Raw genomic sequence first — 25701 nt, forward strand, 5'->3', positions numbered from 1 at the left:
GTTGACTTAAATCCCAAATATCCAATGACCGCCGGCACATTTAGCAAATGTTTAGTGGATCATATCACAAACTCCAGTAGGGTAACCTCTCCGGATATATAATTGACCCACCACCCCCAATTAGATGATTCCAACCATCCCACCACAAAGTTCAAACAAAGAATTAGCAATATATATAGAGTAATTCCTACATTTTGTTCTAGCTTGTAGTTTAAGGAAACAAAACAATATCAATCAATCAATCAATCAATCGATATATTGTACAATATGCATTTATGTTATCAATCAATTATACATACTTATCATCACCAATATGGATCCTTATTTAATTTGTTGCACATTTGGACTAAACCTTCCTCTGCCTGCCTTTTCTAAGAGTCCCACCAGACCACCAGCAGCTTCCATATAGCCATGATATTAGTTTAACAATGTAGTACGTATCAGATTAAACCAGTTCATCAATCTACTTTGTTTTCAAGAAACTTTGAAGGAGGATGCTGTGATGGAGGAGAAGGAGGAGGAGAATCAAAAAGGAAGGGTTTCAAGTGCTTGTATATCTCCTTGGGCCTCTCAAAGTTGACAGCATGCCCCGCATTCTTTATCACTACTAGCTGAGCATTCTCCCCAAGATAACTGTAAATAGTTAAAACGAAATCTCTGCTCCATCAATATATGCATATATATTAATTAATTAAAGAAGATAGAATCAAATCTAAGGCATAAATTAAGGAAAGACAATAAACTGCTTCCAGTTCCAGATAACTAACTACCTTTTCAATCTGTGTCCCAACACCAATGGGAATACCTGATCTTGCTCTCCCCAGATTATTAACGTTGGCTGCATCCATGGGAATGGAGAAGAATTAGAAGAATATAGATTTACCCATTTCACACAACTAGAACAATAACTATAAAATATGCCATCACAAAACGAAAATTAACCTGAGAGATTTTGGGAAGATCAGAAAGCTTCCTGTCTTTGAGTAAAGCATGGATCAACTCCTTTTTCTCTTCAACATATTCTGTACACATAACCTGCTCAAACAGGAGCATCAAATTTTATCTGATCATGAAAATCACAGAACCAAACATCACTATCTGCGCAATAAGGAATGAGTGAGGAAGGTTGGTATTAGTTGCTACTCACGTCGATGAAATCGCGAAGGAAGCACGAAGGAACGATCTTGGCCGGCTTGACGAACGATAACCGCATGAGCTCTCTAAGCTTCTCCGGCGTCTGCGGCAGCAAAACGCTGAAGACATCGTCCAAGTTGGAGACGATGAACAAGCCCTCCGACATGTCCTTCTCCTCCAGGCACACCCCGGAGCAACATATCACCACCTTCTCCACCGCCTCCGGGAACTGCGCCGCCATGCTGTACCCGACAAACCCGCCGTAGCTTAGCCCGATCAAGATCATCTTTTGCACCCCGTGGGCCGCCATCATTCTCATCATGCACTGGGCCTGGAACGATTCGGACCGCTCGGGGCGAGTGGTGAACGAGTCACCGAAGAAGAGGAGGTCGGGGACGTAAATGTTGAAACGGGAGACGAAGCTGCGGAGGATATCGCCCCATTGCCACATTGCGTTGGCTCCGAATCCATGGAGTAGGAGCAGAGTTGGTTTGTTCTGTTTGTGCGTCTTGGGAACCCAACAATGTACGACAGTGCCATCGCCGAGGTCGGTCGTGGCCGATCGGAGCCCAGTGCTAGCGAAGGCGTAACGGTAGCACCAGTCCCTTGATGCGGTGAAGCTGAAACATTTATTAGCCATGAGAGAGAGGAAGGGATCAATTACAGAGAGAGAGAGGGATGAGGGGTCCAAGTTCTTCTATCCTTACTATTATTGTTTGTGCGGATTTCTTGATGAAATTGGAAGGGACTCGCGAATGGAGGGTGTCTCTCCGGTTGGAGACCAGATAATTGGGGATTTTGCCATGGAAGGTTTGGGAGGGAATAGGGGGACCGGAACCACTACAAACTGGGAGGTTGTTCGATTTCAATCCAGCTATGAAATGGGTACGATAATTATACAGATCTGAGCGAAATACGCCTCCGAGTCCGAAGTATGATCAATCTGGGGCGATGCAGAACCGATTGAACTATAGGATTCCCAAAGCAGAAGAGGAGAAATGAGAAAGGGGTGCGGTGGAGCTGTAGCCAAACAATACCTACCTATTAGAGGTGAGGTCTCAGGTGGCGAGTGGCGACCCCAACCATACCAACGAACAGAAGGAACCGCAGATTTCGGCATCCAATAAGAGGGGAAAGTGAAAGAGAGACCTCAAGCTCAAACGAGAGAATACGATTATAAATGCTGCAGTTTGCAATCAGTAATTGGCTGGGTGATTTGATTTGGGAGAAATTTGTTTTTCTTTGTAAACCTTGCGTCTTCATCGAATCTCACAACATCTTACATCTTGAATGTTCGTGTGGTTTCAATTGGGTCCTACATGTGCCATAATATTAATAGGTGACCTTCACGTCAGGGATGTAAACGTATGGAATTCGAATCTAATAAAGCTATATTAAAATCAATGTTTTAATTCCAATTTGATTAAAATGTTCACATGTTTAATTCCATTCAAATTCAACCGATTAATTATTTTAGGTAATTAATTTATATAAAATATATAAATTATTTATATACTTTAATTATTTATATATAAAAATTATATAAATTATTTAAATATTTTGTATATTATAATAAGAATTAAATAATTAGTTAAATTCAGATATTTATTGAATCAAATCTGGTTGTATCTAAATTAGACTTAATTTTGGTATGAACAGAATAAGATATTCGAATTCGACTAATTATAATATTTGATTTACTTGAATTCAATTTGATTATGTTGAATCTCGAATTCATAATTGGATTTTCAAATACTGTTGATACCCCTACCCATGTTTGTGGCATGCATGATTTTTGCACACACACAAAATTTATTTGTAGCTCTTTTGGTCAAGGTTCAGAATATCGGAATGTATTGGTTGATACGTATCGTTCCGACAAGAACCCGATACATGGAACTTATATAATTCTTTGTTTCATTTCTTTTCGTATGTGTTGGCCAATACGGCCCGTATCGGGCTGTTTCGGATCTGTATCAGAAGATACAGGCCCAAAACAATTTGATGCATTTGATCATTTCAATTTATCATTAATTTCGTTAATCAATATTTAATACCGAATCTCTCATTAATGTCATTACTTTTGTATTTAAGTCTAATTTCTCTTTCATTAATTAGTCAATTACTCGAAAGAATATTTAAATTTGAATTTTAGCTCCTGATTCAAATTCTCTCATTAATTCCTTTAATTAATGATCCCCTCTCATTAATTCCTTCAATTAACAACCACAAGTTTGTCAATGAGCCACACATATTTGTTTTCTATGATCATATGTATTTTTAATTTTAAGTAAGTTTTCACTTTTCTTAATGAGTGACAAGTGTTTATTAATAAATGCTAGAATTAATTATTAAAATTTATATACTAATAAATATTAAGATTAATTATATTGGTTTTACATTTTAGTTATTCCTTCATTTTTCAACGGTTACTAAGTGTCCCGATATTTACATTAAATTCTGGTACACCTTACGTTTCTGATACTTTGAACCTTGCTTTTGGTGGATATTTTTCTAGTTACTAATGAATCTCATCTTTTCAACCAAAAAAAATCTAGCAACGAGACCAATGTAATATGAAAGGATTATCCTCCAAAATAACAATTTTTAATAAATGAATAACTGTATTTGGAGATGTATCAATAGTATGTCTATTAATGATATCCGAAAACCTGAGGCCCAACTAGATATCCATTCAATTTTCTTAGATTCGGATGTTGTATTTATGTAATTGGATCGAATTCAGATTCGGATTTGGATGTAACAATCCAATTAAAATCCGAATCCAATTATATTATATTTTTTGTTGTTTTTAATATATAAAGTTTATATAATTATAGTTAAAATTATAGAAAATATATTCTATTCTATATTAATTTTTATATATAATAAATTCAGTATGTTATATTTACATTAATTTATTATATGAAAGTTGAAAAACAATTACATTTTTAATTCTTCTAGTATTTTAAAAAAAGTTAAGTATGGTCGGATTAAATCCGAATCTGATCTAAGTCCATTAGGATTCGAATTTGAATCCAAGGTCTTTCAAATCCAATTGGATTTTAGATCAGATTTGGATGCAAGTTTTCAATATTCAAATCGGATGTGGATTTTGTTGAATCTGATCTAAGTCTAATCCAATTACAACCCTAATCAATAGCTCATATTTACATGGAAGGGGCCTTTTGGCAAGTCTTTCTAGATAGATTTTTCAACAGTCCAATAGACAAAAAGATGTACTGAGCAAGGTTTTGAAACCCAACCCAGAAACATAACCGATCAATGGACCAGTTTTTGGGTTGCCGATTCAACCATTCGGGTCAAAATGATTCGACCCATGATGTCATAAATAAATTAAAAAAATAAAAATAATTATAAATAATAATAATAGCATAAAATTAAATAAATTACAAAAAACATAAAAATTACAGAAAAAAACATCATATGGAAAATTAAAACCATCTAAATATAAAAACAATAAAATACAAAAAATGTAGAAAAAATACAGAAAAAAAAACATAGCAAAATGCAAAAAATATAAAAAGTTACAATAAAAATACAGAAAAATTTTCTGAATTACCACATGCTTTCCTATTCTTAAATCAGATTTGAGACAACATGAATCATATGGCCAATAGAAGTTACAACATTCTTATGTAAAACCATTAGGTTTTTTCTATTGTGATTTGGAAATACAATAGCATTTTCTGTGCTTATTTTCTACAAGTAAATTATTGTGGCCTCAGTGGGTTGTATTGCATATGATCTTTCAAATAGCACTATTTTGATTCAAAAAAAAAAACTGTAAAATAGCACTATTTTGATTAAAAAAATAAAAAAGCATCACCATCACTGGTAATGGTGGTGTGCCGGTGTTGGGCTTACAGAGAGGGAAAAAACCATTGGTCACCGCTTTCCGCTGCAAATCCTTCTCGCTGTAAAAATAACCGGTCACCACTGATTAAGAAAATTATAAAAACAACCGACCGCTGCTTATAAGAAAAATATAAAAAGTTAAAAACCTACCGGTGGCTGCTGCAAATTCTTGCCACTCAACCGCCGGTCGTCAGTCACTATGAATTGTAGGGCTGCAAGTCAGGTTGGGTTAGGTTGGGTTGAGGCTAATCTTAGCCCAACCCTAAGTTGTAAACCCCCAACCCGACCTACCCAACCCTAACTAAATTCTTTCAACCCTAATCCAAACCAACCTTCTTCCCATCCCTTAAAACCTCATTGAATTTCTCGATTTAAGTTTTTAATTCAACTTTCACTTCACATATTAATCCTATGTTTCATTAGTATTTGTTTGTTGATTTTTTTTTTTTTTTTTGTGTTCTTTTGGTATAATATTTAGAAAAACAAGTATTAGAAATAACTATAGTTTATTACGAGTTATGACATGATTTTTTTGTGGGCAACAAACAACAGAGAGGAGATGAAGAATAAAATTTTCAAAAAATATAAAAAAAAATGTTATTAAGGTTTTAGTCTTTCCGGTTAAGATTAAGTGAAGTGATTATTCTAAAAGAAATACATGATACTATGTGGTGGAGACTATACAAATATCATGCATCTAAACAAATCAATGTATGTTATATATTACATATAACATATATTTATATATGACATGTACTATAGAGTCACATTCGGGTTGGGTCAAGTTGCCTAAGGGGTCAATCCTAACCTAATCCAAAGTAAAGCCGGGTTCATAAATTTCAACCCTAACCCGAGCATCAACCTGGCCCAATACAACCCAACTTTTACGGAGTGGGTTAGGATTGGATCCAGGCCAACCCAACCCAAGTTGTAGCCTTAGTGAATTGCCATTGCGCAATTCGTCAGAGGTGAGCACCTGAGCGGTTGACAGTGAGAATGGGAAGGGAAAAGGGAAGAACGAAAATGCAAGCCTGCCTGCAAAGGTTTGTTCAAACCCTAGCCCAATTATTTGGAGTTGGGACATGAGCAAAATTTTCTTTTTTTTTTTCTTTTTTATGTTTTTTAAGTTAGAAAAGAACTTGTAACCCATGAACCACTTCTCGGGTTGAATGGTTTAGTAGTTCAATTACCCGGGTCAATGGTTCTCTGACCTTTTCAACAGCTTTCTAAGAATACTGAGTTTTAGCTTAACCGAAACCAAAGACTTGACCAGTTCCCGATTTTTCTAGTCCAACCATCCAGTCTGGTCCGGTTTTGAAAACATTGGTACTAAGTGTTTTGGAGTCTCGTCTTTAAAAACCAAATAATTGTTTGGTTTGTGTCATGGTCTACCAGGCTGCTAAAAACAGTTGGAAAGATTATTTTTAGTGCAAAAGTTTCATTTGAAGATTCCCAATTTTCAAGATTTTTTTAGTGTTTCTACATGTTTGACTTCACATCTTTCAAGCTTCTCGATACCAAACAGATAAGACCATTTTTTTGGTCTTTTGAGCTTTCTACTGACCAAAGGATACATTGAAAAGACATGCCAAACACCACCTTGGTGTTTTGGCCCACTTTAAAGGTAGACATGCCTTGAACCAACCCATGACAAAAAAAAAAAAGTAAAAACAAAGAATTTGGATTTGCTCCTTACAACGTATAAATTCAAGAGATATTCTGATAGAAAGATGATTTCTTTTTTCGGATTGAAAAGTTGAAACACAAACACTAAATACGCCCTATCCGAGAAATTTGGGAGTAAGGACAACGTTCTCGAGTTTTTGGGTGAGTGGGTGGGCAGGACCAAGCTCTTATGGGTTGAAAGTTGAACCCTTAACGTAGGGGTGGCAAATTTTCACCCAACCCGTTGAACCCACCCAATCCGCCCATTTACTTGGTGGGTTGTGTGATCAACCCATCATTCAATCCGCCCATTTAAATGGATTGGGTTGGGGATAACCATTGGGTTAACCACTACAGACATAAGTGTTAATTCCTTAATTAGCCTTTTTTAATTTTCTTCATTTGAATTAAATAATTTATAATTAATGCATTAATTGTCCATTAATTATTGACTAAATTTAATTGTTTTGAATCAACACACTTCACCCAACATAAATCCAAATCAATTTGACCCGATCCAACATAAACTGATATGGATCGACCCGAATCCGAAATAAACACCGGGCGGGATGGTTCGGTACTGCTTGCTCTGTCCGGTTTGGACTGTCCGGGCTAACCAGCATTCACATAGCCCAATTTCAGGCGAGATGGTTCACTGTCTATGCACTTTGCCCGGTCTGGACCGTCCGACCAACCAATATCCACACAAACCAACCCGAATCCGGACCGGCCCAATTTACTTACATTGACCCACTTCGGGTCAGCCGTTTTGATCTGAAACCCGTGCACAAACCTGATATGATCCAGTCCAAGTCAATCCACCATTGACTGAACTGGTCCGGTCCGACCGAACCGATCCAGATTTAAATGGTTCAACCACCCTTGATGTGATTAGTTCGAAAGTAATCCAATTAGATAGTTCAAATTGGTTTGATCGGTTTGAACCTAAGTGGTTCGGTCAAACCCGAAATTTGAACATAATCAAATGGCTTCGCTGTTCGTATAAAAATAACATGCATGTGATGTGATTTAATCCTTCACCACTTGTGTAAATAATAACTATAATTACCACTAAGCTATGACCATCTTATTTGTTAAAAGAGAGTTAGTTTTATTTTTTAAGTTCATAATATAAGATTAATGGGTTTGCGCAAGTTGGATTGGGTTAAAACAGGTTTGGATTGAACCCAATCCATTTAATTTTATATAACTGGATCATTAATGGATTGACGGGTTAGATGGGTCATTAACAGGTTGCAATCCGCCCAATTACCACCGCTACCTTAACCAGTACTGCTTCCTGCACAAGATTCATAATGTCTTGCTAAGCCATGCTTGAGATCAAGCTCTTATGGGTCAAGATAATGACTTTGAGAAATTCGGTAGTCCCTCAAGAGAATGGACAAGCAAGTGAGCAACTGGTTTGTTTGGGTCAATTGATCGTAATAATGGCACTATGGCAGTTCCCTTTCGTTAGTAGGAAATAACAAAGGGGAAAAAAAGGAAACTATGGCTTGAATCCTAAAATATATCAGAAAAGCATCATTTGAATGACTCCTACAGAAAAGCATCACTGATTAAATTAAACCTAGCTATATAAGACTTGTAATTTCTAACACTATGACACAATCCACGAACATTCTCACGAGTAAGTCTTTATTGGTTTGAAATATATATGCAATTAGGGTGGTGTTCGGTGGTGTGGAAGCACCACGATATATTGTGTTTTGAAATACGCCACCCCAGAACTAATAGTTTGGTTCTAAAATATCGTTTACGGTTATTTTTCGTGGACAGTCATTGTAATCGTGGATATTTATTTCCAATTTGTTTTTATACTTTTTTCACTACTTTATAGTGTATTTTGATGCTTCACACTATTCTTAACATATTGCCATTGCATTTAGGGCTCATCACTATGAAGCCCATGTCTGGTACATCTCTATCTTTTTTTCAAAATCGGACCAGATCGGAAAATCGGGACCGGTTCCATTTATCCCCAAAACCAGATTTTTTCCAAAAAGCATTGATTTGGTTAGCAAACTGCTGACCCGGGTGGTTGAACCGTTCAATGGTTTTGACCGTTTTTTATTTTTTTGTTAGAATGGCCGGACCATTTGACCCAAGAACCGAACCCTTGACCGGTTCATTATTCGAGTCGGTTTTAAAAACCTTGGATGTAAGTGATTCATCTCTATTTTCCACTATCATTTTGTTTGTTTTTTTTTTGTGCAATATTTCCCTCTTACCGTTTGCTTTCATTGGTCATTAAAGGCTTGCCGTTGCTAATCCATTGCTAGGTAGAAGCTCGCCATTGTTCACCATTCCCCGCTGTTAGGGATGTAAACGAATCAAATTGAATTCGAATCAAGGTATATCCGAATCTGATATGACATTGTTCATTGCAGATTCGATCCGATCGGATATGATAGACAAGGATTTGAATTCAAATCCGATCGAGAAGTCGGATATTCGGATATAATCCGATCCAATTTGTTTTCTTTAAAAAATAATAAATTATTAAAAGAAAATAAAATATACCAATTTAAATAAAGAAAAACAAAAATACAAGTATTTTTTTAATTATTTTTGTCATATATATACATTTTTTATAAAAAATGAATAATATAAAAAATTAGAAAAATACAATATAAATACTATATTCATAAATAATATATATATATATGTATTATATATTTATATAAAAAATATATAACATATATATATTGGATCTGATAGGGGTGATCCGAATCCGATCTGATTTTTTATTCGATCCTATTATTCGACTCAAAGATCCAAATAGGGGTGATACGAATTCAACCAAATATGATCAAATCTCAAATCAAATCAGAACATGATCCAATCCACTTGCACGCCTACCCTCATTATTTGTCGCTACAACAACTATCGTCACCAATGGTAAGAATTTATGCACTTGTTATTGTAAAATTAGCTAGATTTTGTGAGAAGCATTCCTAATTTTCGATTACTATCATAACGTGTGTTAACTCATGTTGTAACTAAAATACATGGAATCATAACACAAGGTGTAGACTAAAATGCAACAAACCTTGTAAAACACATACGGAGGTGTGGTGTGGTTCAATCTACACATTTTTGTCCACGGTGTAGAACAACTACCTTGTTAGGGGGGTGGTGTACTTTCATCCACACTACACCTGTGGTGTGAATGAAAACTCACCACCCAATTTTTCATCTACGCTATAGAACACCCCTTAGACCTTGAAACAACTTAAACTGAGGCTTGAAGAACATCACCACAACATCCTCGATCGTTTTAACCTAACACTTTGCAAAGAATAAATCCAGAAATTTTCTTTTACATGTCAAAAGCCTTCATCGTTAATCTTTATAGATCCATAAGTGGGAGCGTATCCCCTAGGTCTATCAATGAGTGGGCTGACCCAGATTGATCTGAACGGATTGGGTTGGTTCTACATCCTGATATTTATCCTTATTTTTATTGATTTGGAATTCGTTCTACCTAGTCCTATATCGACTCAGATCCAATTATATATATAATACTTTTAATAAATTTATTATAATTGGGTCATCAGATCCGATTTGATTGTCCCAAGATCTGATCGATTTCAGTTCTATGTCCTTAGTATTTCTTGTTGGATTGCTTTTAATTCCATCTGAACCTAACCTGTGGATAGCCCTCATATCTAAATCATAATTAATGTTTATAATCTATCTTAATGGAAATCTCCAAGGAACAGACCTTGTAACAGCTCGAGGTACACTTTGCCGAACTGACCCACCTTGTAACAGCTCGGTATACACTTCGCCGAGCTGACCTTGTAACAGCTCGGGTTACACTTCGCCGAACTGACCTTATAACAGCTCGGGTTACACTTCGCCGAACTGACCCACCTTGTAACAGCTCGGGATACACTTCGCCGAACTGACCTGCCCTACAGATAACTCCGAGCTCAAGACCGCCTCGCTCAGCACTTCGCATCACCTGGCACCAAAACCAAACAAGTCGTACCACGCCTGACACTAAGGAAGTTCGTGCCCAAGGGCGCCGTGCCTGACTGACTTGGGATCTGACATTTGGCGGCAGCACCCTAAACGGCCACCTGCCACCGCCACTGACACCGCCATCTCTAGTTAGATAGACGGTTAGGCAATGACGGTTCTGTCTCAGCAGAAAGGACGACGGCCGAATTGACAAGCACAAGGGTAATCATACCTGACCTGACAAGGGCCCCGGGACGAGTGCACGAAGTGATTATAAGATCCCCCTGCCCCCCGACAACGGAGGTATGCAAACTTTGCGCTATCCGGCATTACCTTGCTTTTGAAGGATTCTAACTTGAGCTTCGGAGCCTCTACACCGGGTTCCCCCCGGAGCTTCCCATCTCCTCCGTTTCAGGTTCCCTGCTACCCCGTTCGGAAGCAAGGCCGCAGACAGCTAAGACCGACCGGATTGCGCTCTATCAATTGGCTCCGTCTGTGGGAAAAACACTTCAAAAAGCCTCCCTCCAAACTTCGATAACCCCTTTTCTTCAAAAAAAAACCTAACACTCATGGCCTCCTCCAGCAACACCGAACGTAGCACGGAGACAAACGCCACCGGGGAACAACTTCAAGTTCCCGTGGTGTGCGTTGGACAGTTCACCATCCCCCTTTCGGCGGATGGGATCCCCAGCTTGAACGCGCCACAAGCAGTGGCACCCGTAAATCCTCCTACCACAAGCATCCCCTTTCCTCCCCCCATTGAGACAACCTTAACTGAATCGACTGTCGTCCCCCTGGCAGCCAGCCAAAACTGGTTGGAGGACTTGATGCAGTGCATGCGGGCAATGCAAGCCCAAATGCAACAGTTCCAGCAGCACCAGCTTCACCAGCACCAAGTGCTGCACAACATCTCCCAGTATCACTATCAACAGCAGTTCCCCCAACTGCCACTGAACCAACCACTACTTCCACCTCGCCACCCCGCTCCGAGGCCGGTCAAGGCCTCCCCGCAGGATGGACGCCCCCACCAGGCGAAGACCTCCCGGCCCCAGAACCACCCTAACAGCCAGGCCTCGTCCCCAGGCCGAAGAGAGAAAAGTGTCATCCCCGCCTCGCAACCCGCAGGCGGGTCGGGAACCTCACCCGCGAGGTCGGCACCCCGGCGCTCCAAGCCCGAGCTCCCGCTCACCGAAAACCGATTCAGCGCCCTGGCGGCGGACTACCAGCATTCTGGGCCCATCGAGCTCGGTAACACGGAGGCCAGCAGCGCCAGTACAAGGCCTACTCAACGGCGAAGGCGCCGGTGAAGTCGTCGAACCGCCACCCGTGCCTTGTCGGAATCCAGAGGAAAAGACACGAGCTCGAACGAGGTAGGGGCTGCCCCGGTTCTCTCGGTTCCTTCCCCCTCGCATCGGAACTCCTGGCGGTCCCCTTACCCAGAGACTTCAAACTCCCACCTCTGGACAAGTACGACGGGTCCTTCAACCCCAACGACCACGTTGACGCCTTTCAGTCCCAAATGCACCTCGCCAGGGCCAGCGAATCGTGCATGTGTGTGGCCTTTACCACCACCCTCAGGGGGGTAGCCCGCACTTGGTACAGGAACCTGGCCCCCGGGTCGATAAAGTGCTGGGCCCAGTTTGTGCAAGTCTTCACCACACACTTCGTCACCAGCCAACGGTGCCCCAGAACAGAGGAAAGCATCTTCAGAGTAATCCAAAGAGAAGGAGAATCCATTCGGGGCTACATCAAGCGATTCAACGAAGCATGCTTGCAGATACCACGGTTTGACCCCGCAGTGCAGCTCGTGGCGGCCAAAAGAGGGGTGACGCACAAAGAATTCAAATGGCACATGGTGGCCAACCAGCCCGCAATCGTGGCCGAATTCCTCAAATTCACAGATAAGTTCATGAGGACAGAGGAAGAAATCAACCAACGAACCGAAGGCGAGAACGAGAAAAGAAAGAGAGAAGGCGAGCTCTCGAACCCGGTGAATAGAAAAAACCCGACCCAGGAGCCAAAGCCGAACCAATCGTTCTGGGCCCCCCTAGCAGTTCGGACGGACTACACGCCGTTAAACACGAGGCGGACGGAGATCTTAATGACGATCAAAGATGCCCCGTACGTTAAGTGGCCACCTCGCCTAAAGGGAAATCCGAACGAGAGAAATAAGAATTTGTATTGTAGTTTCCATAGAGACCATGGTCATAGCACCAAACAGTGTAATAACCTCCGGGACGAGATAGAGGGGCTCATCTGTCGCGGATACTTGAGAAACTTTGTACAGCACAACAATAATAACAAGGCAAGTCGACAAGGGGAGCACGAAAAGGATCCCCCCGAGTCTAGCAACAGACCTGCCGAACTGTTGCAGAAGCAGCCTCCGGAAGAGAGGCCAGTTCGGGGAACCATCCATGTAATAGTGGGAGGTTCGGTGATAGCGGGGTGTACCTTGGCAGCAGCCCGGACTTCAGTTTACGAAGCGGCCCTCGAAGAATGGAACCCCCCAAAGAGACCAAAGACTGAAGAACCAATCTTCTTCACGGAGGACGACGCGCGAGGGGTCCACTACCCCCATGATGACGCGCTTGTCATTAAACTAAGGATCAGCGACTTCGAGGTCAGGCGCGTACTCATAGATTCGGGCAGCTCAGCGGACATCCTCTTCAAATCAGCATTTGACCAACTGCAGTTACAGAGGAGCGAGCTGAAGCCCGCGAACACACCCCTGGTGGGTTTCAGCGGAGAGGAAGTCAGGCCCCTCGGAAAAGTAATCGTCCCTATGGAAGTCGGCACATGGCCTTGTGCAGTCAGACTCAACCATGATTTCCTGGTAGTCGCGACCCCCTCCCCATACAATGCCATAATAGGGCGGCCGATCACGCATATCCTACGGGCGGCGGTCTCCACCTACTATTTGGCCATGAAGTTCCCTACGGACTTCGGTGTAGGGGTAGCGCGGGGCGACCAGCTCGAGTCCCGCAAGTGTTATGTTGCCACCCTGAAGAGAAAAACCAAGGCGGCCGACGACCTCGAACTGGAGCGGCCTACGGAGCAAGGTGAGGAACGAGCTTCACCCACAGGGGAAACTGTCGCAATCTCGACTTCAGCTACGGACCCAGCTCGCACACTAAGCATCGGAGCTTCCATCGAGGACCCCCTACGAACCGAACCGGTGAGTTTTTTACTTCAAAATTTAGATATTTTTGCCTGGTCCGCGGCCAACATGCCCGGCATTAGCCCCGGACTGATAACTCACAAACTTAATACTGACCCTGTAGTCAGACTCGTTAGACAGAAGAAACGCAACTTAGCCCCAGAACGCTGGAGAGCGGTCGACGAGGAGGTCGAGAAGCTCCTCGCAGCAAACTTCATAAGGGAAGTCCATTACCCGAGCTGGGTGGCCAACCCGGTGTTGGTAAAAAAGGCAAACGGCAAGTGGCACATGTGCGTCGACTATACCGACCTGAACCGAGCTTGCCCGAAAGATTGCTTCTCCCTCCCCAGAATTGACCGCCTAGTGGACGCGACCTCGAGAAACGAGTTGCTAAGCTTCCTGGATGCCTACTCGGGCTACAACCAAGTTAGGATGGACCCATCCGATGAGGAAAAAACCAGCTTCATAACCAAGTTCGGCCTGTATTGCTACAAGGTCATGCCCTTCGAACTAAAAAATGCCGGGGCAACTTTCCAAAGACTTGTAAATAGGCTATTTCGGCCCCTGATTGGTGCGAAGATAGAGTGCTATGTGGATGACATGGTCGTCAAGACTCAGTTTTCACAAGAATTAATACAAGACTTAGATTCTGTTTTCCAAATCCTGCATCCGTTTAGCATGAAGTTGAACCCCAACAAATGTGTCTTCGGCGTCACCTCGGGCAAGTTCCTAGGCTACATTGTCAATCGGCATGGTATTGAGGCCAACCCGGACAAAATAAAAGCCATTCTAGATATGAGACTACCTCGGAAAGTAAAAGAGGTTCAGAGGCTAAACGGCCGCATAGCCGCTCTAAGCCGCTTCTTGTCCAAGTCAGCAAACCGCTGCCTACCCTTCTTTAAGGCAATCAAAGGCAAAGGGTTCGAGTGGACCCAGGACTGCCAGTTCGCGTTCGACAAACTAAAAGGTTACCTCGCTAGTGTGCTAACCTTAGCCCGACCCGAAGTGGGCGAGGTCTTAGAACTGTACCTCTCGGCAAGCGACGAGGCGATCAGTTCGGTACTAAAAAAAGAAACAGACCAGGTCCAGCGACCCATCTATTATGTTAGTAAAATTTTGTAGGGAGCAGAGGCAAAGTACCCGAAGATAGAAAAACTAGCATACGCCCTAGTAATAGTAACTCGGAAACTCCGCCCATACTTCCAGGCTCACACCGTCATCGTCTTGACTGACAAACCTCTTAGACAAGTTTTACTCAAACCCGAGGTTTCCGGTCGACTGACGAAATGGGCCATCGAACTTAGCGAGTACGACCTCCAGGACAAACCGAGAACCGCTATCAAGGCCCAAGCTTTGGTAGATTTTATCGCCGAGTGCACTTTCAGCCACGAAGCCCCACAGGTCGAGCCCGAGGTCCCCAGTTCGGGCGAACCCGGAGCTCCTGAGCCCATAGAGTCCGAACCCCGTGAAGTAACAGCCAGTGTGGCATCTCTCCTGGTCAGGCAAAACGCGAACTGGGATGAGGAGCCCTGGATCCTTCACGTGGATGGTTCCTCGAACCGGCAAGGCAGCGGAGCTAGAATAGTCTTGTGCGGCCCGAGCGGCACAAAATTAGAATACGCACTACGCTTTGAGTTCGCGGCATCCAACAACGAGGCAGAGTACGAAGCACTGATCGCCGGGCTGGACCTAGCGCAAAAGGTAAAGGCAAAACACTTGGTCATCTGCAGCGATTCTCAGCTCGTGGTGAACCAAGTTACCGGCGAGTACGAAGCACGCGATCTCTCCATGATCGCTTATGTGGCCAAAGTAAAAGAAGCCCTACTCAACTTCCAGTCACACATCATCAGGAAAATCCCGATGTCAGAAAACACTGAGGCCGACGCCCTGTCCCGGTTAGCCAGTACAAGTCACAACAATATGAGAACTGTGTACATAGAGGACTTACCTCGGCCTAGTATTCTCGGGGGGACAGAGGAGGTCGCTCCCGTCTTGGAGGCAGAGCCGATCTGGATCGATCCACTCGCGAGCTTCTTGATAGACGGAACCCTCCCTGCAGAACGCAATGCGGCCAAGAGGGTGCAGCGCCAGGCAGCCAAATACGTCATAATAGACGAACGGTTGTATCGACGGTCGTGCACGCTCCCCTATTTGTGTTGCCTGCGACCTGCCGAAGCCGAGTTCGTACTCCGCGACACTCATGAAGGCCTGTGCGGCGGACACTTGGGGGCCAGAGCACTCGCACAAAAGGCACTTCGACAAGGATACTACTGGCCAACGATGAAGGCAGAAGCTATCGAGCTCGTCAGAAAATGCGACAAGTGTCAGAAGCACGCCAATATCCACCATCAACCTGCCTCCGACCTCAAATACCTCGCCAGCCCGTGGCCCTTTGCACAATGGGGCATCGACCTCCTGGGGCCATTCCCACCAGCAACAGGTGGAAGAAAATTCTTAGTTGTTGCAGTAGATTACTTTATGAAGTAGATAGAAGCCGAACCTCTGGCAACTGTTACGGCTCGAAACATACAGAACTTCTTTTGGAAGAACATTGTATGTCGGTTCGGGTTACCTCGGGTACTAATCTCCGACAACGGCAAACAGTTCGAGGATATCAAGTTCCAAGAGTGGTGCCAGAACATGGGGATTCGGCAAAATTTCACGTCAGTCGCGCACCCGCAGGCAAACAATCAGACGGAAGTAATGAACAGAGCCATCCTGCGCGGACTGAAAGCACGTCTGGATCGAGCTAAGGGATTGTGGGCCGAAGAGCTACCAAGTGTCTTATGGGCTCACCGGACTACCAAAAAACAGCCACAGGAGAAACCCCCTTCAACCTCACCTACGGCATTGAAGCAGTGATCCCGGCGGAAATCGAAATACCAACATTGCGATTAGAAACATACGACGATCGGACGAACGGAGACGAGTTACGTACCAACCTTGACCTACTGGACGAGGTAAGGGACCTCGTGCACATCCGAACAACGGCATACCAGCAGCAGGTAGCTCGCTACTACAATAGCAGAGTAAAGCAACGAAGCTTCCGAGTCAGCGACTTGGTCCTTCGTAAGATTATGGTGCCCGAACCCGGTGTGGGCAAGCTTGGACCTAATTGGGAAGGGCCCTATAAAGTAAAAAGAGCGCTCGTGGGGGCATACAAACTCGAAACCTTGGAAGGCAAACGAGTACCTCGAGCGTGGAACATCGTGAACTAAAGGCGATACTACCTATGAAACCCCAACCGAAGTGGACGAAATCAGGTCCTATGTGCCACGATGCAAGCCAAGAGGAACTTCGGCAAGCAAAGAAAAGCATATTATCAGCTCGGCAAAAAAATAGTTCGCGGCAGAACAGACCGTGGAAATTTAGTAACCCGGATAGTGGCAGACAGAATCAGTTCGGGGAAGAAGAACACGGGGAAAAAGACAGTCCATTGCAAGAAACAGTACATTGGCCATCAGAAAGGACTAAAAAAAAAATTTACATGCCCGGAGCCACTTCTTCTCCATCGGAAGGCACTTCAACAACACCCGAAGGCCCTGCCTCTCCTTCAGAGTCCGGCTCGCCATCGGCAGCATTGGCCATCTCCTGAGTTATACGCGAAGTGGATATGGCACTTACATCGAGGTCGGGGTACGTATTCCGGATCATCCACCGGCTCAACTTGAACCCCCTCTTGTAAGAATCCACCATCAGATCGTCAAAACGCGGAGAGGCAATGTAGTCTTCAACTGCCTTCTTCTTGGCTTCTTCAATGCCTTGGGAAAAAATCTGTGTTCTCCCCTTGATGTCCTCTTGAAGATATTCGACCTGATGCTGCAAATCCAACTTCAAGTCCGCCATATGCTTGACAACTACCCCCATAGCCTCGGCGTCACGCTGAGACCTCGCCTGCTTGGCCATCGCGACGCGAGCAGCCTCTTCAGCAGCGTAAGCAACCGCCTCAGCAGCCCAGGTATTTGCCTCTGCAGCACGAAAAGCTTTTTCAGCAGCATGAGCGGCAGTCTCAGCAGCTCGCGCATGTCGCGAGTTCCTCTCCACTTGGGCAGCCAAGGCATGAATTGAAGAATTCACCTACCAAAAGAAACAAGTAAGCAAATAACAGCAAAAGCAACAGAATAAAAAAGGAAGACGGAATCCAACTTACCACCATGGCATGTGTTACGGCGCGGCAAGCGACCTGATTCAAGGGAAGATCGGTCCACGCCGCGACCTCCTCAGGGAAAGTAGCGTCCCTACTCCTGAAGAGCATAGTTCGGCGTCAACACACTCCTAAACTCCCCTTGAGCTCCCGAGCCTGAGGGCCCAGCCCGCGTATGAGCAAACCCAGAGTGAGCAGGAGCACTTGAGTATGCAGGAGCGCCCGTATGAGTGGTCTCAGTGTAAGGCGCCCCGGCAGTTTCGTGCACCGGTGGAATCACTTCGGGCTCCCTGGGCAGATCCTCCGGCGTATGGTCTGGAACTTGGGGCTCCTCATCTAGGGGCAGCTCGGTACGAATTTGCTTGGCGACCCGCTTCCTCCTCTTCATACCTTGGAACAAACGCCCCCCACGAGTTCTCTCCGCGTCCATGACACCTGTAGAAACAAGTTTGACATAAAAAAAAACGAAAAGAACAGAGCAAGCAAGAACCGCATAGCTAGAAACCTACCCGAACTCAGGCCGGCTGCAATAAGCTTGGCCTCCATTAAGTAGTGGTGGCACTTTAAGCCTTTCCGTGCCCATTGCCGGAGGCCCTTCACCGTCTCTTTATCAAGAGTCACGCCTAAATCGGGAGCGGCCTCACCCCACCCGAAATAATCCCGCTTCTACGCCGGGACCTTATTAGGAAGATCGTGCAGAAGCTTAAAACCCTGGCGAGGAGAAAGGTAATACGCCCGTCTCCCCCCAAGAAGAGAACCCGCCTGTCTCTTGAGCATCAAGATAGAGGAGAATATCTCTAAGTCCAAGGGGAAGTTCTGCTCTCAAAAAAGGGGAACTGTCCCCACCAGGTTCCGAATAGAGTTTGGATGAAGCTGACCAATGGTGACACCGAAGTGGTTTATGACTTCGACAAGAAGGGGATGGAAAGGAAGTCGCAACCCCACAGCGAGCTGCTCTCGAAAAATCACGATCTCGTCAGGACCGTGTTCCCAAGGAAAGCTACCCGAAGGAATAAAATATGTGTACCCCCCAGGAAGATTGTAAGACAGAAGTATGGATTGAAGCCCCTCAGGCGTCATGGTCGAAGGACCAAACCTGTCTAGCATCCGACCTCGGTAGGAGGTGGACGCCAAACTACCCGAAGCGACTCGGCCTACTGGTTCATAGTCCTCAAGCTCCACCTCAGGATCACTGAGACAGTCGGGGGACACGGCTCGGTTGGTAGAACCTATGTCGGCCCTACTCGAAGAATCGTCTGAGCTATCAAAGCCAGACATTGGGGAAAAGATGGATTCAGGAAAGTACTCATCGGAAAGTTTGAAGAACAAGCCAGAGAACCGTGAAGACTGTATAACCAGCCTTGACGCGAGCTGGAAAAGACTTGGACGCGAACTCAGTAGACAAACCGCAGAAGTGACAAACCGACCGGGGTCCCCCACTATTTATAGCTACAGTAACCAAGAATCGACCCTGCAGACCGAAGACGATTCGACGGCCCACGTTCTTACTGACCGCACAACCCTTAAGGTTGAGACGTGATTGGCGCACGTCTTTCCGAAAAAAGCGAAACGTCAGCGCATGTCTTTTTGAAACCGACGTCGCTTCGACACGCATCTTTCCGAAACTGACGCGCCACACGTCTCCCTGACAGTCACCCGTGCACGTACAGCAGCGGCGCGCCTTTTTGAAATGACCCGCTGTCACGTCCCAGCGGCGCGAATTGGTTTGAAATTTAAAACGCGCGCGGTCACAACCACCAGTGTTCTTGAGTAAGCACGTTTCCAGCCTTCTCGGAAACCGAAAGAACCCTAGCAAAAGCAACTCGCGCAGTGAAGATTCGAAGGATGGGACAAATCCACCTGCTACCTCGCGAAACTCCCCGCACCATGGCAAGACCCCCAGCGCAAGGAGTGGGGGGCAAGTGATGAAGGAAGATTTGGCCTGACCTCTCTATTACGTGACATGTGGCAAAAACAACAGCTCGGCAAAAGGGGCCGAGCCTAGGCGGGAACAAGGGGACACGAGCGGACTGAACTCCCTACCGGGGGCCCGAACTCACCCTTTGTAACAGCTCAGGGTACACTTCGTTGAACTGACCCACCTTGTAACAGCTCGGTATACACTTCGCCGAACTGACCTTGTAACAGCTCGGGTTACACTTCGCCGAACTGACCTTGTAACAGCTCGGGTTACACTTCGCCGAACTGACCCACCTTGTAACAGCTCGGGATACACTTCGCCGAACTGACCTGCCTTACAGATAACTCCGAGCTCAAGACCGCCTCGCTCAGCACTTCGCATCACCTGGCACCAAAACCAAACAAGTCGTACCACGCCTGACACTAAGGAAGTTCGTGCCCGAGGGCGCCGCGCCTGACTGACTTGGGATCTGACGTTTGGCGGCAACACCCTAAACAGCCACCTGCCACCGCCACTGACACCGCCATCTACAGTTAGATAGACGGTTAGGCAGTGACGATTCTGTCTCAGTAGAAAGGACGACGGTCGAATTGACAAGCACAAGGGTAATCATACCTGACCTGACAAGGGCCCCGGGACGAGTGCACGAAGTGATTATAAGATCCCCCTGCCCCCCGACAACGGAGGTATGCAAACTTTGCGCTATCTGGCATTACCTTGCTTTTGAAGGATTCTAACTTGAGCTTCGGAGCCTCTACACCGGGTTCCCCCCGGAGCTTCCCATCTCCTCCGTTTCAGGTTCCCTGCTACCCCGTTCGGAAGCAAGGCCGCGGATAGCTAAGACCGGCCGGATCGCGCTCCATCAAGAACCTTAGACATTGTGTCTGAAGTTTTTTTTTTACTTTTTTTTTTTTTTTTGTGCTGAAAAAACATCGTAAAGAGCTTGCTGGGTCTTCTCTATCTCCAACCGTTCTTCTATTGTCCAACATAAATGGCTTGTATTCTCTTTGATACTACTTTAATTTTAGTTGTTTCCAACAAACTCGAGACTGGTAAGAAACAGGAGATCGTCTCTGTTTGGGGGCTGAGGTTCATGGGTCAATGGATGTTTAGAAGATAATAAGCTATCGTCGAATGCATCCCAGATAAAAGAGGACCCATAGAAATAATCAATTTGGACTTTTATTAATGTATAGAAATAACATTTCATTATGGTAACAAAGACTAGTTCAAATTCAAGTTATCAAAGCAACAAACTGAGCCACTAAATGGGCAAACTTACATGCTCCTCTTTTCATAAACACGAGGAACTTTTCTTAACTGTCACATAAATATTTGATATCATCTAAAATAGGAAGACATGACTGAGGAACAATAGAAGGCAATCTAATTCCAAGATGACAGAACTCCATCCTTGATCTCTTCAAAAGTAATCGTTATTAGAATATCTCTTGTCTCTGCTTCAAAAGCTTCTCGTTGAACAAAACAGTAACCTGAATTTGGTTCGGACAATGACAACGGTGATTGAAGGAGAACGGAGGGGAGAGAGAGAGAGGCAAGGGAGATAAGAATAAAGGGGAGAGAGAGAGAGAGAGACGTTGGTCCTCAAGCTGCCAACGATTTGTGGTTGTAGTGGTTCGAGCGACGAGCATTGGGGTAAAGGAGAACGAAGGAGGGTATCCTCAAAAATATTTGATGTGCATATATATATATATGCATTTTAGTTCTCACAATGATAGCTCGCATATGCATTCAATCACTCTTTTTGGGTTCTTCATCATCAATGGTAATCGGCAACGAGAGCTTTTTTAAGAAGGTTTTAACTAATTGCTCAGAGTGAGAACAGTATACAATGGAAGAATGATGTTGGCGAGGAAAAAAATCAGCAGAGATTCACGTTTGCAGAGGTGGTTGCAGTGGCTTTGGTGGTTGACCGGTGGTTGCTCATAGAACCTTGACCGGTGGTTGCAACGGCTTCCTTTGAGCAAGCCATGGTCCGGTCTGAGTGTTTAGTTTGCTGATTCGGAGGAAGAAGGAAGAAGAAGAAAAAACAAAATTGGGGAAGAGAGAGAGGGAGAGACCGGTAGAGAGGGAGAAGAAAAAACAAAAAGACTCGACTGGGCGGGACCGGCGGGTGTTTAAATTTTTATAAAATAATAAATTATTTATTTTAGGCCCAAACGGCCGTTAACTATGACCTTTCCACCCCTCCGTTACAACACGTGACGTGGTGGATTGTTATTCGAGGTGACAGATTTTTTTTCTCAGAGGATGTGAGCTCGTGGAAAATGCCAATGTAATGTTACAACTTTTGAAATCCTATTTTTACAGTTGCCAAACTTTTGGGCTGATGATTTACTGAACTACCCTATAAGGTGATTCAGCAAAGGTTGATGAACATGGAAAAGATTGCATTCAGTTAGGGGTGTCAATTGGACTGGATTTGATCCAATCCGATCCAGTCCAATGTGAGTCTATTATAAATGGACTAGGTCCAATCCAATCCAATGAATATTTTGGATTATTTTGGACCAGTCCAATTGAATGTCTGAACTGTCCAATCTGTTCAAATTCATTTTGGTTTCAATTCAAATTCGGTCCAATGACACCTATATTCTTATCTTATATTAATGGACCAGATATTGGCATAATCCAACCCAATCTAATATAAATTTATTATGGACGGACCGGGTCCAATCCGATCTAATAAATATTGTGGATCAGATTAGTCTAATCCAATATGTCTTATTGGTCCATCCAGTCCATCCAAATTGATTTTGGACTGGACGAGATCCAATCCAAAACCAGTCTATTGACACCCTTACATTCAGTCAAATGCCATTGCTTTGTTCTTGTTTTATTTATTTTAATGCATTTCTATCAATCTATATATTGTATGTTCTGCCTTAACATAAACAGTAATAAGGGCACTGTTGGAAGTTTGGTCAATATTATTTGGATTTTATAGAGGGTGTTTTTTTTTGGGTGACAGGGTATGATTTTGCACATTTATTTGACAGATGAAAGGACATTTAAGGAGTTTGAGTTCATTTCCAAAAGAAAAAAAAAAAAAAAGGTTAGATTTTGTAGGTATTCTTTTTTTCTTTGGATTTTGAGAGGGGGAAAATTGATAATGGGATTTTCAGATTTATGTGGGACCAGGGAAATTTATTTTCCTGGATACCCATCTCTCAGATGGATAAATAATTTTCCCACATAAATAGAAAATTGCCAACACTTATAAAAGAGAAAGTCTTTTTTTTAGATAGATGCTGATATGCATAGTATGTGGTATTCGAATGAACAGTAACCACACAATATCCCCTGCATTGATTTGGTAATTTAGTATCCATTAAGACAAGTGAAAAATCTCAGCCTCTAATGTGCGACCAAGTGTATGGAGAACATATACCAATGCTAGGGTGAGTCGTGGCCACATTTCATTATGATACCATAAATTTCTACATACTAACATTTGCCATCACAACAACATAAACCTACCAAATGATAACAAGGAGAAGGACAAGGCAGGACAGCAACTACCACCTATTAAGGAAAAAAAAGAAAAAAAAAACCTTAAAAATGTGCAATGTAAATATCTAAAAGCTATAATAAAACATTTTAAGTACGAACATATGTAATTGCAGGACGCAAGTATGTGTGTATTTCAAATGTGCAAGAAGATTAATGATGTCAAATTTTCTTCTCTATCTTATTCCTTTGTTGGCTCAAGGTTTTTCACCTCCGCTCAAATTTTACCTGAGCACCAGCAAACCATAGCCCAAGTGATTGTGTAGGACGTTGACTATCGGCACCACCATTTCCTTCTCCATTGTAACCTCGACTTCCACCATCCACATCCGATTGTCCACCACCGCCATCACAACTGAGTTCCGGCACTCTCCCATCACTTTTCACATTAATCTTGTAAATCAACAATCTCTTCCATCATCACACCCACCGTCAGTTTAAACCAACCATTGGAAAAAGGCAAGATTCATCGACAAGGTCAACATCGGGAAAGGAAGAATAGGAAGGGCTCGCCTCAAGATACTAGAGGAAGTTTTTTCCTTCCTAATTGATTTGAATTTGAATAGGATTGAATTTAAATCCAATAAATTTATAGCTCTAACCTGTATTTTATCACTTGAAGAATCCAATGGCTGATTCTGTTTTTCCTTATGCCTTATTAATCGAAGTTATTTCTGAGTACAAAATATTTATCTTTTCATTAAGATGCTCTTCCTCATTGAAGAATTCAATGGATGATCCAGACTGTTCATTGAGTGGGCGGCTAATCCAAACTATCTATTGATACATTGTTCCCCACCCAGCGGAGTTGAACGATATACCTATTTGGGCTGTGAGCATGGTTCAAAGTATATCGTATCTTTTAAAAAATATATAGTTCGGATCCCTCAATTTTTTTTAATAATAAAAAACATGTTAAAATCTTTTCAAAAATTTAAAATATAAAAGAAAAACTAAAAAAAATAAAATTTTAATCGTTTCTAAGTATTGATACGATATGAGTTTCTGTCGTATCTTATCAATACTTTGACCTTGGCTGTGAGGGAAATGGGCAAAAGGATAATAAATTCCAAAAATTAGGACTAATGGCAGTGGTGGGTAATCGGACGTGGACAGCAGTGGAGAAGGAGATGATAGTACCGTCAGTGCTTTGGCAGAGTAGAAACCCTTCAGAGTTGAGCCAATGAACGAAGAAGACAAGACACCCTTCCGACATCTCAACTGTCAATCTTTTCATTTTTTATTTTTTTTTAATTTTAATATATTTTCTAATTCATTGAAATAAGAGAGAAGGACATTTGACATCATCAATCTTCTTGCACACGTGAAATACACACATCTTCTGATACTAATATCGGGTCTTGCAATTGGGAATGCAGGAATTTGATGGCAAATGTAAGAGAACATGTAGCCCAATCAAAGTCGCAATAACCTCGAAGAACTAAGACATTGTCTATGGAGAAGAAAATGCCTCGACTGGGATCTGATTTGATGTAGCGCAGAATACGCTTGGCCGCTCGCATGTGTTGCTCACATGGGGAGTTCATGAGCAGAGCGAGGGTATGAATAGATAACTCACATCTAGTTGTGTTATGGTAAATAAACCAATAGACCTAATAAGCGTCTGTATTGGGCTGGATCATCAAGTAACGGGTTATTCATGTCAATAAAATGTCGTTGTTGTTCCATTGGGTGTGAGACTGGTTTGTAGTCAAGCATTCTTGATTCAATCAAGATATCTAAAGCGTATGAAAATTTATGAGGAGAATCTAGAAATTTTGAAGTCCAAAAAATATCAAAGTGGGCCCAAATCTTTCAAACGGAAGCAATCGTGCAAATAAGCCTTAAGAGACTTGATTCAGTTTGCATCATCCCCTGTGATGACTAAGTCATCAACGTATATAAGAACAACAACATATGACCCTTCCTCCTTGGACGTAAATAAAGAATAGTCAGCCATAGATTGCACAAATTCAATATATCTAATATGCTTGAGTGCAGTTGCAAATTTTTTCTTTTTATGCTTAGGAAAGCTAGGAAGAATGGTCATGTAAACCTCTTTATTCAAGTCTCCATTTAGAAATGTGTTATTAACATCCAACTGGTAGAGTTCCCAACCACGGACTATAGTAAGAGAATGCAAATAACGGAGCATGACAAACTTGGCCACAAGAGCATATGTGTCATGATAACCGTACCCTTCTACTTGGGTACAATTGACCACTTAGAACCAATAGGTCGCTTTCCAAGTGGAAGGTCTACAATTGACCCCGTATTGTTGTG

At 43.3% G+C, this 25701-nt stretch overlaps 1 protein-coding gene across 1 annotated transcript; it reads right to left on the reverse strand.

The window, feature by feature from the left end:
• Window positions 1-210: 210 nt before the first annotated feature.
• LOC148876744 (uncharacterized) lies at window positions 211-2525 on the reverse strand. Its single transcript, XM_088967067.1, has 4 exons — window positions 1148-2525; window positions 943-1035; window positions 771-838; window positions 211-633 (listed from the first exon to the last, which is right to left on the reverse strand). Exons 1-4 carry the CDS (start codon window positions 1772-1774, stop codon window positions 459-461), a joined length of 963 nt encoding a protein of 320 aa, XP_088823193.1. The 5' UTR covers window positions 1775-2525; the 3' UTR covers window positions 211-458.
• Window positions 2526-25701: the final 23176 nt, after the last annotated feature.

The sequence above is a fragment of the Nelumbo lutea genome, chromosome 1 (assembly GCF_056320005.1).
Source record: "Nelumbo lutea isolate HS-2025 chromosome 1, American lotus-T2T, whole genome shotgun sequence".
NCBI classification, from domain to species: Eukaryota; Viridiplantae; Streptophyta; class Magnoliopsida; order Proteales; family Nelumbonaceae; genus Nelumbo; species Nelumbo lutea.